The sequence below is a fragment of the Falco naumanni genome, chromosome 2 (genome assembly GCF_017639655.2).
Source record: "Falco naumanni isolate bFalNau1 chromosome 2, bFalNau1.pat, whole genome shotgun sequence".
Classification (NCBI taxonomy): Eukaryota; Metazoa; Chordata; class Aves; order Falconiformes; family Falconidae; genus Falco; species Falco naumanni.
Window position 1 is genome coordinate 84,700,984 of NC_054055.1, and position 15,615 is coordinate 84,716,598.

At 40.1% G+C, this 15,615-nt stretch overlaps 1 protein-coding gene across 1 annotated transcript in view; it reads right to left on the reverse strand.

Moving 5' to 3' along the window:
* The window catches only part of SYTL5 (synaptotagmin like 5), a 63,777-nt gene that overhangs the window by 44,209 nt on the left and 3,953 nt on the right, over window positions 1-15,615 (reverse strand). The window contains exon 2 of the mRNA XM_040582448.1: window positions 6,449-6,664. Within this exon, the coding sequence (XP_040438382.1) occupies window positions 6,449-6,664 (216 nt within the window). The remainder of the gene's footprint in view (window positions 1-6,448; window positions 6,665-15,615) is intronic.

Consider the following 15,615-nt stretch of genomic DNA (forward strand, 5'->3'; position numbering starts at 1 on the left):
AATGGAACATAACCTGTGGCCTATCCCTGCCAAAAACTCAGCCTGTTATTTTCCACTCTCATTTTTGCAAGACATTTCATGATTAAATGCCCAATTCTAAAGATTCCATTTAAGATGGAAAGTCTCAATTGTTATTTTCAATCATTTATTTGGGGAAAAAAAACCAGATTGGTAAAACAGTTTCACTATCCATTTGGTCATCCAGCCTAACCCGCATCCACAGCAGAGGGAAGAGATTTAGCCTAGCTTCCTTTCCCTCTCCTGTTCCTCAAGTTACCTTACTTTCACCTTGGGAGAAAAATCTGGAAAAAATGCCAAGACCAAAGGCTGAATAAAATGCAGTCTATACATGAACATACCAAAACATACACACTCATCTTTGTATGTATTCAACTCCATACAGTATTTCTGTAACATAAATTAATTCCAGAGAATTTTTATTATGTTGTGAGGCTATTAAATAGAAAAATTTGACCCAGTTAAAAGAAGGCAAACTTGCTTAGAAATTTCTAAAATAAAAAGAAATTATAAGAAATCTGAAAAGCATTTGCATACTAAAACATTTGAAATGCCCTTATTTTTAGGCTCCTAATGGGAATAAATGTTACTAAGGTGCTGATGAATTTTCATGACACTTCAAGACAACACAATTATTTCAAAGATGAACAAAAATTTCTCATTACTGTTTTGTTCTGCTGTAATAACTTGGGCCACCGAGGCTGAAGAACTCAATCAAAATGAAGGCATTGTTTGCAGATATCTAGACACATTTGTAATAAGAAACACAGACAGCACCAAGATGCAAAATCAGCTTGTCAGCAGGCTGCTTGAAGAACTTGATTTCCCTCAACCTATTGATTGTTTTAGATGCAAAATTTTAAGCACATTTTAAGAAGATTCAGGGGGGGGAAGTGACCTTAATGGAAAGGTTTTCTTTTAGCAACTGTGTTTGAAAGTTCCTAATGACATCAGTTCCCTGTATGCAGGGAATGGAGCAGAAAGCTTCCTCTTTCATCAAGTGCATTGCTACATTTACTTCATCAAATACTACAACAATGTGACCATCAAACAGTTGCATAAAAACTGTTTTGGTCTGCCCTCAGTAACTGCAGAACTAAGAATTTGGCAGAAGACTTAGCTCTAACCCTTCCTGACCTTTAAATGCTTTATATTGCAACTTTGTATTCTAGCTGGTAATAACTCCCATGGGGAAAAAAAAATCTAGTAACTTTCTCTTTAGGGGCATTCAAGGGCAATATCCTTTTCCAGTAACTGTAAATTTTAAGACAATTTATATGTAAACCTCAGTTCGTTACACTTAAAAATACTGTTGAACATCTTTCACTATTGACATTTAAATGTCTTTCCTCAAATTTGCTAATCCTCTTTTTGAAAGTGTTTTAGAATGCAATTGATATGTTGTGATGAGCTTCCCCATCACCAGAAGCAAGTCTTTGGAGAAATGGCAGATGAAATGGTTTAAAGATTATTTTGGAGGCGAGAAGTCAGAGTCACTTGTTGCCAGATGATGTTCTTGACAGAGGAACAGACAGATTGTATTATTAAATAAACTGATATCTCACCCCTACAGCTACGATCAGGCTACCATGTGATTTTTAAAAAAATTGTTCAGAAAACAATATCCTTAACAAATCCTTTCACTATATCCTTAACAAATGAACATCTTGAAATTACCTCCTCAGGTCAAAGTCAGCCTACTTGTAGTTTGTCACCATTGGTTTTTTTGATTTTTTGGTAGCTGGGCATAAACCCACCATAAATTTTAAAGCAATGATGACATTTGATCCCAGGCTATGTGACAGAATGTCCTTCTGCTGTACTAAAGGTATCCCAAACTCCTATGCTATAAGTGGACAGGCTCAGAAGGAAGGAAAGGTCAAAATGCATGAAATGAATCACCAGGCAGAAGCTGGCTGATATTACCTGTATTTTCTTTTATTGACACAAGAAGTTATTTGTTTCAGCAATTAGTTTGGGTTATCTGTGTAATTCAAGGAGTTCCTGCCGTAATTTCTGTAATACTTGTCAACCTCTCTTTGAAGGAACATACTCAACACCCAGTACCAGACCCGCTTCGCTGACACCAGATGTAATGCAGTAGGCTTTCCAACAGTTCTGAAAAACTTGCTTCTGAACATATTCCTGCAGGTATAATTGATGACTATATAACAGGACTTGTACAGGTTGCTACTATCACCGTCTCCTCCAGTGGCACTTAATAGGCATTTCTGAGGATAATTTTGGGAGAACAGACAAGAAGTAGCATATCACCAAGACCAGACAAAAAACAGTACAGCACCAAAACTGGGAAGAGTTCATGAAGGCCACTTAAGGGTCTCACAGTATGTATGACAACATACATATACATTATAACAGCATAACCTGGCTCTGAAAATGGAACAGCAGCAGGTGCCAGAGTCACTACAGATACGGACATTAACCTAGCCTCACTCAGAGAGGTTCAGGTTGCTAAAAGAAAAGGAGAAGGGGGGGAAAAAAAGTTTCCTAACACTTTTTGCAAAGCCACTAGCGTGATGAAACAATCCAATTTGACAGACACAAGCACTTTATGCAGATCAGTGCTACAGAGCTAAAAGATTTTTCCCCTTCTCTTGCCTTTTGTTTGCTACTTATACAGCACAACTGTCTCTTAACTCTGGATTCCTATTTTCTTTTCCTTGTCTACTGCCTTTTAATCTTGCCAAAGGGCCTATTTGCATTAAATTAACCAGCTCCTCCTTCAAATGTAATTCAAGAAGCCTAAAAATCCTGATTATCCCTGCATTTCTCACTTGAGAGAGAGGAAAGCAGAACTGAATGAATTTAAATTAGAACTATGCACAGTGATTTCACTGAAATACCTATCTCAAACTTCTATCTCTAGGCTGCCCACACAGAAGATATCATCTCTGTGTACTCCCAGCAGCATAAAAGGCATTTTACAGATCATTAACTGTCACTACAGTCCTGCAAAAACACTGCATAGGAACAAAAAGGAAAAGAGATATTTTAATTTAATATAAATACCCAACCTCTACAAAACTTTAGCACTTGCCAAGTCTAGCACTTTGCAAGCAAATTACACCACAGTTTGTCAGAACAAAGGCAGGCTTCAACCAGAATTAATTTCCAAGATGACTGCTAAGACCACTTCTTGGCGTACAGAATTGCAGCACAATCACAAGTAGATGTGGCATATGTTTTGAGAAGTTATATCACTTCATCCATATTTTAGCCCCAAAACAGGATCATCTTTACTCATATCATTCCATGATATGAGATCTCTCATGAGAGAGGTTTATCCAACCTGTTTTTAAAACAAGATTCTGCATCCTTTCCAAGTTATATCAACATTCATAACATGTAACCAAAATCCTTTCACTGCAATTTAAGTATCGCTTTACTTTTCCTATCCAAAGTGAGTTCATAGAACAGCCTGTAAGCTTCCTCGATGCAGCTACCTTTTGTTGATTTCAAACTCAGTTATTTTCAGCCTTCTCTTGCCTAGGCCAAACACTCTGATACCAGAAAAATGCCAAAGAGAAAACCCTCTAGATGTCATTTTGTAAGTTTAGAAGGCAGGCATTCTTATTGCAGCACTGGGCACATAGAGATTAGCATCTCAAATCACGCGCACCTACCTGACCAGCGTTCCTCAATTTATTACAGCAAAACATACATATTTATCATACTTCCCCAAAATCTAATATATATAGTAACTATTCCCTGAAACGATTTGCATATGCATAAGGCACTTCTGTATGCACGCTTCGTTGCTGGGGGTCTTTTGAGACCCCTGGTGGTCAACAAGTTGGTGAACTTCAGCGGAACTTTCTTGGGGAACATGTGCACTACTTGTTCTTATAGAACTTCATTTGTTCTCTGCGCTATATGTTTTTGACTGCGATGTTCCGTTACCCCACTTCTCTTGTCTATTATATCCCAGGTGCCTCATAAAGCTTTCTATATCTTAGTGAACTTATTCAATAGGTCGATTTAATCACTGCTTTTCTTTCAGCCTCTGCTAGTGATTCTTTATATCTTAACTATATCAACTTCTGACTCCTTCCATTACTCTAGACATACGGTGTGCTAGGCTTGTGATGCTTATTTTCTGCTGAACTTTTTCCAACTGGCCAACATGAAGTGTGCTGCACAAAACCGGGCAGGTACTCTACATAAAACAGTATTGCATCATGTATTTTACAGGCTATACTTCTGCTTGCACATCCCTGTGTGATGCTGGAATTTTCTACCATGGAAAATACTGTTGAATCATGTTCAGCTTTTCATTCAGTACAATACCCAGATCTTTTCCTAAGGAACAGCTGCATATGTTCTTTTTATCCCCATTCTGTATTTCTGCAGCTGCATTTTTGCCCAAATGTAGTACTTCCACATACCCGTAGGGAGCCACGATATGCTTTTCCTTCAAACCACTTCTCTAAATTGTAAGCATCCCTATGAATTCTAATCCTGTCCTTCAGGATGCCTACAGTATCTCTCAGCTTTGTGTCACCTGCAGGTGTAACTGGCAAACTCATCTGCTGCATCAAAGTCTTTAACTAAATTACTTACCAGTGAAAAGCCAGAAAATGTTCTGCACTATACCACTGCCTGCATTTTTTTCTTTGTTGTTGTTTTTTGGTTGGTTTGGGTTTTTGGTTGTTGGGGTTTTTTTGACAACAAAATGTCCATAACTACTCTGAGAATGGAGCTTTATAATTTTCCAGGCAGTTCTGCAATCACACTGACAGAATTTATTCCAGGGCATAGCTCCCCTTGTTTATTAGCATATTAGAATGGCACAAGAGAAAGTATCAGAAGTCAAATTGTAAGATATCAACAGATCCTCCTCTATTCACAAGGTCTGTCACCCTATCAAAGGAAGAAATGAAATTGATTTTGACATTATTTGTTCTCAAGCCAGCTCTTAATCATTGTCTTGTCCTCTTCTCCTGGCTTTCAAACAGCACAGCAATCATTTGTTTCAGCATTTTTAGAGAAATTAAAGGTAACTTGACAGGGTCAACAAATCCCTCCATTCTTCCTTTCTTCATTTTTGAAGCGTAGTATTGTGTTTGCCATTCTTGACTAGGTCATTTCACTTGCACCCCACGGTTTCTGAAAGGCACCGCACTGAGATCATCTCAGGAACCAGCTGAAGTAAATGATAAGGAGCAGAGCCAGGCCTCTACCAATTTAAAACCATTTCACAAAATCAAGAACTTTTACATGTTTCATCTTAAGAGGTGAGACATAGTCCTCTGGATGTGGCCCACTGGCTGCAGAGAAGGTTAAGGCATCTAGCACAAAACAGATGTTAACCTTCCAAAGCTAAATTAGAAGACACAAACTCTAAAGGCCATGTTCAGCTGTACTAATTTTTCACTTTCTAGGTAGCCAAAGGTTATTTGAGTTCACTCGCTGATAGAATTTACAAAAAGTCTTATCTTCCTGGTCTCATTGGTCTCATGATGATCTGTGAAAGAAGTCCCTCTGAAATTACTCTGATTTTTCCCCCCTTTAACATGATTATTTTATCACGTCTTTTTCTTATACCACCCAGTTCTTACATCAGGATATATAACCAAGTTGTGTTCCACAATAACATTTCCCCTTTCCTTCATAGTTATCTTACTAAGTCAAGCTGCAAACCCCCATATTACCATATCAATCAAGTGAATAATTCTTCCAAGCACACACCAAGTAAATATCTTTCTGTTTATCCCCTTGATATCCTGTGTTAGAATACTGACTCTGCTTTTCAGCACCGTGATCTGCTACCCTCCTCCTCCCTCCATTCCCCATGCTCCATATTCCAACTGAGAGAAATGCGCTAATCACCTTTTGTTTTACCTCCCACCATAGCACAATTTACTTTAGAACACTCACTAACAGACATTATAAATACAGCCCTCTCTCTTCACGCAGAGCTATTCAGTTACTATAAACACAGGGGGGGGAAAAATGGATAGAAACATGGACTGAAGTGCTTGGACTCACAGTTTTTACATCTCTTTCCTTACAAATCCATCTATCATGTCAATCACAACATACAGACCTCACTTGTACTTAATTCTGTTTTGTTAATTATGAATTATTTGATTTTTACATTTATATCTTCAGAATGCTAATAGACCTGTCCCTGCTTGTAACTGATTTTCTATCATTTTCAGAATACTTCCCACCAACAGCTTAGTATCTGTGATGCTTGCAGCTTTCTTCATGAAGCAAGCTAGTTGGAACTGGGAAAAAAGATACTGCAAGATCGTGCAGCAAATAAAACCACCAGATAAGCCTCTTCCCTTGTGTACTTGCTATGCATATGCTTTTGTGCTAAGGAGATGTAAAACAGTAGCATCGGCACAAAATTATTTACATCGTGGTAATCCCTAAACGTAATTATGAAAGCTGCACAACTTACGCAATCTTGGCACACACCGAGCACTTCCACTGTCCATCAGTTCCCACAACACGACACTTGTGGCAAACTCGAAGTTTGCAGGTTTGGCACAGGTCTCCTCTATCAAAGATTAAGCCCAGGTTTTTCTGACAGCGAACACAGACCCTGCTGTTGTCCTGTTGACAATGACGGTTTCCACCTTTCCTCCTCATTTCCAGAAGCTCATTTTTCAATTTCCTAGAAGTAAGAAAATAAAATCTTTTAATTTGGAGATACATCTCAGTGATTTTTAAGAACTTTTTAACAAGTGAGATTTAGTGCTAAAAACTACAAGACACAAATAAGTACGATACAATTATTATTTTTTTTAATATTTGCTGTAATTTTTGACACACGTAGGACAAAGAAGAATAAATCTATCCTCCATCTCAGACATGCAGTCAAGAAAATCCTTTGGTAGATCACTATAAGTAACTGCAGACAGCTGAACAGTTCTGCACAATTGGTAAACCATCTTTGCTTGTCCCTCATCAATAATTCAAGTCATGCTGAGCCCTGGTTGACAGCAGCTTAAAACTGGGACTATCCTGTGCATCCACGGAAGGAAAAGGAGAAAATTTTTCCTGTAATTAGGGTGCATTTCATACTATGCCAACATAGAGTTAGCTAGGAACACATATGCAATTTTGCACTGGCTATTCAAAGCCTAAGAAATCCCAAACCAAAACATCAAAATAGATAGTGGTGTCATGGTGTGATGTTACAATTAGAAAAAAAAAAAAAAGGAGAATGTCAGTATAAATAATGTGACTTGTGGATTACTAGTTCTGCAACTGACTCTGCAGGATAAAAATATTTGCATTTACGACCAGATTTTGAAGGCTGCAATTTCAATGGTGCATGAGTTGGGTCCTTAAAGAGAAAATAACCGTGAGAGGTAACTACTGTATTTCCAACAGCAAAAAAAAAGGAATTTTAAGAGAAAGAGTAAGGAAGGATGACAGGAGAGGCAGTTTTCTATGCCCATCTGACTTTCCTGACTCCCTGATAACCCCTGCTCCACCCTCTCAAACCCCTCCTGCACTCCACCCTACCCCAGAATACCTCCTCCTCAGGGGCCCAGCTCAGCAGCTGCTAAGTTCTCTCAGGTTTACATGCCCAGGTGTTGCTGTGTCCCCGTTACTTCACCCTTCCTTACACTCTCTTTCATGCACTGCCATCAGCTAAGAGACTCCAGAGTCCCTCTACCACGAAGCACTCCGACTCACTGAAATCACATTCTCTGCATACACATATATGATTTAAGGGGGATTTAAAAAGAAAACCAAAACTGGCTACTGGCTTCACCTAAAGATCAATCAAAAGATGTCAAAAGAAGACCACTGGGAAGATAAAACCAATAAAAGGTAATAGGTTGCAGCCCAGTGAAGAAGACTGGGAACATTGCTTAAGCCACCAGGGACTAAGCTCTGACAGAATGAGGTTGTTTGTGTTTAGCGAGGTTGCTGCCTCGCTAAAAGGCTAGCATTTTGCTTCCCACTGGGATGCCATGAACAGCAGCTGCTCTGCAGCCACCTGGCCTGCAGATGCTCAACCTCTGACAGCTTTTGAAAAAGGGTCTGTCCAATCCCTCCAGGCAGTGACTACAAATCCTGTCAAGCGTTTTCCTCTGCTGGCCTCTGTCCAAAAGCCATTTCTTGATTCTGCTTTGCGCCCTTCTCCCATGTTCACTCCAAACAGCCTTGCTCTCATGCCATAGCTTTCAAAAGTCTGTCCAGGCTTCACAGCTTTTCTTGGCACTTCGCTAACTGGTCTGGCAGTTTATCAATTGCATCTTACATCTGCCTACCTCCTGCAGAGATACACTTAGTTACAGGTATATATCCATGTTCTTCTGTCAATCAGCCAGTTCCAAATGCAGGCGAGTGACCTACACTACAGAAACTACCAAGTGAACTGCAATATTGCCATTGGGCACAGGGAAGGCAGATGGTCACCAGGTTTGCTGCCCCCTCCTTTCTACCTCCTAAACAAGCCTGCCTTCAAACAGCAAAAGTCAATTAATCTGCTGCTTCTGGACTGAGAGCTAAGGCAAAAAAAACCAACCCCAAACCAACACCCTGCTACCAGAGCACCCTCGACCATGGTATTTTTAAAGGGATACCACACCTATCCATTTGAGTAACAAATACACCCTTCAATGTTTGTGAAGACATCTAATTACCCCTGAGGTTATGCTCACTTACATTTCACTAAATATCAAACAACATTCACAAAACACTTGATTTACTGTCTCCCCTCTCAGCAATGTGAATTTGTCAAAGTACTGTGCTACATGGCCCTTTTATTTTAGCAGAGCCACTTTTAGTACCAACTGATCTTAGGAAAATTTAAGATTGGATCGTGTTTTCACACATTGAGAGGTATTGCAGCACTTTCCAGGTTTACCCCCAAGAACCCCCTGTCACAGCTGAATGTCTTTCTTCATCAGGAATTCTTAATCTGGCCAATACTTAGTGTTTCTGTCCCTCTCACCTACTTTTTGTCTTCCTGAAGATGCTAAAGTCATCCACTTGCCTCTGTGCTGGGTCCACACAATGAACAGGGCTTAGAGCTGCAATGGGGGATGCTGCTGTCAGGAGACTTTCAAGCACGGAAAATGTGGACCCATGAAAAAGAAGAGAAAGGGCAGATCCAGTTTGCACCTGCCACATGGATCACCACCTTCAGTTGCACGCACCAATTTCTGTTCTACCTTCTCCCTGTGAGCTGACAGTAGAAAAAGACATGCTGCACAACTGGAGTTCTGGGACTGCTCCTTGCTTCCATGTGGCCTCTTTGGCACCTCAGTCACTTCGCTCTTTCTACTCACTTCTCATAGGTCAGCTCAAACTGTCGGTCTAAGTTACTGATACAGAGGTGACAGCTATGGTTTATGTCTACACACAACAAGCAAGCACTAATAGATTCAGCTATACTCAGCTTGCCCCCACAAAACTATCTCTGCATCTGTACTGGGTTTGCATAGCAAGGTTTTGGCAGTTGGGGGTCTTCAGGGGTGGCCTCTGTGAGATGAAATTGGGGCTGTGCCTCTTCAGGCAGAGCCGGTTCCAGCTGCCTCCAAATCAGACCCACCACTGGCCAATGCTGAGCCCATAATCGATACTGGTGGCACTTCTGTCATCACGCATTTAAGAAAGGGGGGAAAATGCTGCACAGCAGCTGAGACAGGGGAGTGAGGAAAATGTGAAATAGCCCTGCAGACATGAAGTCAGTGAAGAAGGAGCAAGAGGAGGTGCTCCAGCTGCCAAAGCAGAGATTCCCCTACAGCCTGCAGAGATCATAGTGAAGTCAGTTGTCTCCCTGCAGCCCATAAGGGACCATACTGGAGCAGACATCCACCTTGCAGCCCATGGAGGATCCCATGCTGGAGCAGGTGAGCATGCCCTGAAGGAAGCTGCAGTCTGTGGAGAGCTCCTGCTGGAGCAGGCTCCTGGCAAGAACTGCATCCCATGGGGGACCCACACAGAGGCAGTTTTCCTGAAGGACTATACCCCTGTGGAAAGGACCTGTGTTGAAACAGGGGTTTCAAGTGTGAGGAGGAAGGAGCAGCAGAGAACAAGCGTTATGAATTGACCCTCACTCCCCATTCCCCTGCACCACTTGGGGCAGAGGAGGAGAAAGAAGACTCTGGAACAAAGGAGTGAAGTTGAGCCTGCGAAGTGGGGTATTGAGGAGAAGGTATTTTCAGTTTTGTCCTTGTTTCTCTGAATCCTACTTTTTTTTTTTAGTGGCAACAAGTTAAATACATTTTCCCCGAGTCAGGTCTGTTTTGCCTGTGATAAGCAATCTGCCTGTCATTATCTTGATCCACGAGTTTTTTCACCCTATTTTCTGCCGCTGTCCTGGTCAGGAAGGGAGCAGCTTGGTGGGTGTCTGGCAGCCAGCCAAGGTCAGCCCACCACAGCCTACTTTCCCCCCTTTCCATCGGCTTGTTTGTTCCGAGTCTCCTTCAGCAGCAAAACCAGCTCACTAGTACTGGGGAGACAACGTAGACTCTGGAGAAGAAGACAGCAGATCAGCCTTAAACACTCTGTGCACAAAACGTTCTCTCATTGTTTACCTGCCTCTTACCAGAGTTTCAGGGGGTCACCAATCCACAATAATGTCTACTTAGGCATTTGAAAATCTTGGAAATTTTTAATAATTTCAAAATCCTCTCCCCTCTGAGTCATATGATTGATTCAATACTAAAATGATACCAAAAATTTAAAACATCATATTCAGTTCCCTGGATATGTTCAAGCTTCCCTTTGCAACCAGAAGGGACAGGCTTTCCTCTTCCCTTCCCTCATTCACAATGAAACATAAGAGAACTCAGACACTGTGGACTAAGAAAAACACAACAAAGTCTGAGGGCTTCTGACAGCATGATAGAAGCTGTTAACATTGAGACATTTCAGCTGGAGCACAGACATTGTTTTCAGCTAGCTGGACCAGATTGCTATGAACAGAGTATTGGTAATTCAGTCAGAAAGGAGAAATTGTAAGCAGAAGAGTTCAAGATAAGCAACTGAATGCTACAAGTCCTTCTAGATTCCCTGAAACACAAGAAAGGAGAGGGGAAACATTTCTGTGGCACAAAAATTAGAGAAGTGTAGTCAAATAAATACACCTGGGCTCACCCAATTTCTCAGATAAATATTATTTCTCATCATACAGTGATGGATTTTCAATAAAATAGCTGGTTCTAAATAAGAATGTGTTTAAGTTATTAATATTGAAAATTCTCTAAGGTAAGTCACAGCATTAGGGTATGAAGAGCATCTGCAAGAACTACTTTTACAGTGTACTGTCCCGAATGTGGCTAAGGTCTTTGGAAGTTTTTCTACAAATAAACGCACCCACTGTCACATGCTTCATTCTAAAACCAGCATTCAGCAAAGTCATACTCAGTAAAGTCTTATTTTAAAATATACTGCCAGAACTTCCCAACTGCTTGAAGCACAAGCTCCTTCCCTGCACAAGCTTCATCTTTTCAGTGCTGAAGTCCACAACACAAAATCATAGGACAGCTGAGGAAGGGTTGGAAGGAATCTCTTGAGACCAATCTGGTCCAACCCTCCTGCTCCAAAGCGCAGCAAGCTATATCAGGTTGCCCTGGATTCTTTCAGCTATTCTGAAGCATGGACGTTCTGCAATCTCTCTGAGCAGGCTCATCCAGTGTTTAACCACCCTCACAATAAAAAAAAAAATTTTCTTCTGTTCACATGCAATTTCCTGTAGTTCAGTTTGTGCTCACTGACTCTTGCCCATTCACTGGACGTCACTCAGAAAAGTCTGGTTCCATCTTCTTTAATGCCCATTAGGCATTCATACACATTGATAAGATCCCCCTGAAGCTTCTCTTCTCTAGGCAGAACAGTCCCAGCTATCTCAATCTCTCCCGATAAGATGCTCCAAGCCCTTAATCATCTTTGTCTCCCTTCACTGTACTTGCTCCAGTATGTCACAGAATCACAGAATGGCTGAGGTTGGAAGGGACCTCTGGAGGTCATCTGGTCCAAACCCCTTGCTGAAGCAGGACCACTAAGACCCAGCTGCCCAGGACCATGCCTAGACAGCTTTTGATTATCTCCAGGGATGGAGACTCCACAAATTACCAGGACAAGCTGTGCCAGGGCTCAGTCACCTTCACAGTGAAAAAGTGTTTCCTGATGTTCAGGTGGAACCTCCTGTGTTTCAATTTGTGCCCACTGCCTCTGGACATCACTGAATAGAGCCTGGTTCCATCCTCTTTGCACCTTCCCTTCAGGTCTTTATATATATATATATACATATAAATAAGATCCCCCTAAGCCTTCCCTTCTCTAGGCTGAACAGTCCCAACTCTCTCAGCTTTTCCTGAAAAGTGTTTGTTTTCATGTTTTTTAATACAGAGCTGCCTTTGATGACTTTCAGGGAACTGAGATAAAATAAATCAAACCACAGCTTCTCCACTCATTTAATCAAACAAATAAACCAGAAAATTAAAACAGCAAGCAAACAATATACAGACAGATATACTGGATATGAGCTTTCTTTTGGGATTCCCTATACTATTTGTTGAAATGAACCACTGATTGACTGTAACAAATATGTTCTGATCTTAAGAAAATAAAAAATGAAATGTCTCAAGGGCCAGGAAGAGGAGGAGAAGGTGGGTGAGTCATCTGAAAAAAAAATCTATCATCGTAACAGCCTCCAAACAAGCACAGCCTATCTGCACTAGTTACACAATATTGAAAAGGGATAACAAGTACAGCATGTAGCCACTACTCTTTATCCCCCAAGACAGGAACCAGCTGCATTATAAACACCCAATTCCCTTTTGTCATTCTAAGATTTGAAATCTTAATTTTAAAGGAATGTAATTAATGCAGTTAGATATATTTAATCTCAAATACTAAACGAGAATTAATCTTTATCAATCCTCTCCTAGTAATATGAAAATAAACTCAGCAGAAGCCAAATTAATATGCTGCTGGAGAAAAAGGATCTTATCATACACTGAGGTTTCTAAACTATTTATTAAAACAGCTGTTTGATAGAAGATAGCTATTAAAAAGAAATTTGTGACTGCCAAGGATAGAAGAATATTTAACCATTCCTCTAACTGTGAATTTATATTAAGATCCCTCTACTGTCTCTGAAAATACGTTAAGTGCATTGGAGGAGAGCTCCATTCTAACTAGTATTCCAGGTAACACTGAATAACTTAGTCTAAGCCTTTCTAAATGGGGTCTATAAAGCCCACATAAGATATCCAAGCAGGGAGAAAAAAAGGATAGCCAACACCAAATTTGAGAAATTACTCAGATCCTAGACTAAGTCCCTCTAACAAATAAATACGAAAACATGATGCCTTGAAAAGATGAGGGAAAAAATGAAAAAATGCAGACAGCAAGGGCCACAATTCTACAAAACACAAACCAAGGAGCAGCAAGCAGTCATGGCTCTTGGCACAGTTGCCCACCACCTGCAAGAGGCACAAAAGAGGCCCTAAAACGGTCTGATTCTTCCCTACTGACACTGAAAGTTATGAGGCAGGCAAAGGCGCTCATTCCCTCACAAATGCAGCCTCCAGAGATGGACCATTCCCAAACCCTGATAATCCTGCAAACAGAAAGAAGCAATGACAAATCTTAACAGATCCATTTTTTCCTTAATAGCATGTTTTACCCTAGAAAACATTTATTCCCCCCAATACAGAAAAGTAGAATAGTTATACTGCTGCAAGAGGCAAGACACTCGCTGCCCAAGCCATTCACCTGAACAAATGTTATCTTCTGAGGCACTAGAGACACAGAATGCCTCTAATTGTAAGCACGATCCATTTTCAGTCAGGTAACTTTTTTTTTTTTTTTAAATACCAAACTGATTTTCTTATTCTTTTTTCATTTCACTAGGATTTTGGAAAGCTTTTTATTCTGAAAATTTTTTCTACCTCATCTCCCCTCTCTTGTTTGAAAAACCACTGTGAAATGCAATGGCACACATGATTCCTCGGTTTGATTTTCAAATTTCTCCTACACCTTCTTTCTTCCCATTTCAAAAACCTTTTTCATCTTAAAATGTAGAGCAGCATCAGGTATTCTTAATTTCATTTTCACATTCTAAATTTTCAGAGTTCAGAGTCATAAAAATTACACTAAAAAAAATCAAAAACTTGTCTTGAACCAACTATAATTAAAGACTTCAGCCAGTAAAAAGCTTAAATATATGAAATTGCTCCAGTCTTGCACGTGCTGTTAACAAAGTTCTGTTTCCTACACAGATAAGTGACACATCCTCCTTCTGAAGATGCGCAGCTGCTAATTTAGATACTAGAGAATTTTTCTGTGCAGGAACTGGTATCAACATACTTCTGGAAGCTGAAGGAGAATGGAAACTCCTTTCCAGACTGATTCCCAATACCTCATCCAAACTTAGCCGGATTCCCTCCACTGTCTGACACAGTATGTGGAAAGTAACAGTAAATATTGACAGTTCACAAAGGGATGGGCTATTACAAATTTCCATCGAGCTCTCCTTGCATTGTAAAATTTAGCCGTTTGAGTAGCTGAAGTATTTTTCAGGTTCTTATTTTATAAGCACAGATATTCACATTTTGCTTATGTAACAGATCTGTACAATGAAAACTGTCTTAAGAATATTTGAATAGGGGGGTATATCGTGACAACAAAAGGAAACAGGCAAAGGCAAAGAATGAATTTGCAAAGGAAAAGAGAACTGACATAATGAATGGCAGAACAGAGCCCAGCGAACAGAAGGATCGGAGGCAATGGAACTGAAGTTATATTGGAATATTGCAACAATGACAAACTTTCACAGACAGAACTTTTTCTGAGAAACTCCCTTATCGTCTCATCTAAATCTGTTACTAAGATTTAGAAAAAAATAAAATGCATATTGCTTATTAGCTTCTCACTAGTCTTTGAAAGATCAAATTGTACCCAGGGTATGAGAATTAGTCACCATCAGAAATTCTTTCATCAATAGAGGATCTTCATTTTTGAAGAACGCTGTAGAGCAAAATAGGCATCTCTACCCTTAGAGTACTGGCAAAGTAACCACTTTTGATGGAAAAGTCTCTGGTTGAAGGAATAACAAAGTGTTAAATCCACTTGGCAAATGAGATAGCTGCCAGACAAGCAGCTTCCCAACTTCCCATACACGTATGGATAAGCAATATGTTTTAACATAAGGGCTCTTTCCTTCAAATATTTATAGGCAGCCTCGTAAAAACACAGATCATATACCATACTATATGCTGTCTTGCAATCATTTTGTGCTTATAAACAAGTCCAAATGTATACTCAGCAGATAAGTCAATTCACATTCCCGTTACTCAATTTTTTTTTTCTGAAGTACTTGCCCGTAGTTACCACATGGTGGTATCCATGCTAACAGTTTATCCTATACTGTAATGAAGTTAATACCCTAAATTGCTTCTATGGATCTCTTCAGACCTGTTAGGAGATACCATTTTAGTTAACTGAAAAGACAGGAATGCCAGCTTTCCTTGTCAAAACATATCTGGGGCTGGTGCAGTTCTTATACAACCTCTGGCAACCTAAACGCTGAGGGAATGATTCAAGTAATAATTCACTAAAAGCCTTATCCTTGGAAGAAACAGGCGCTTTCCT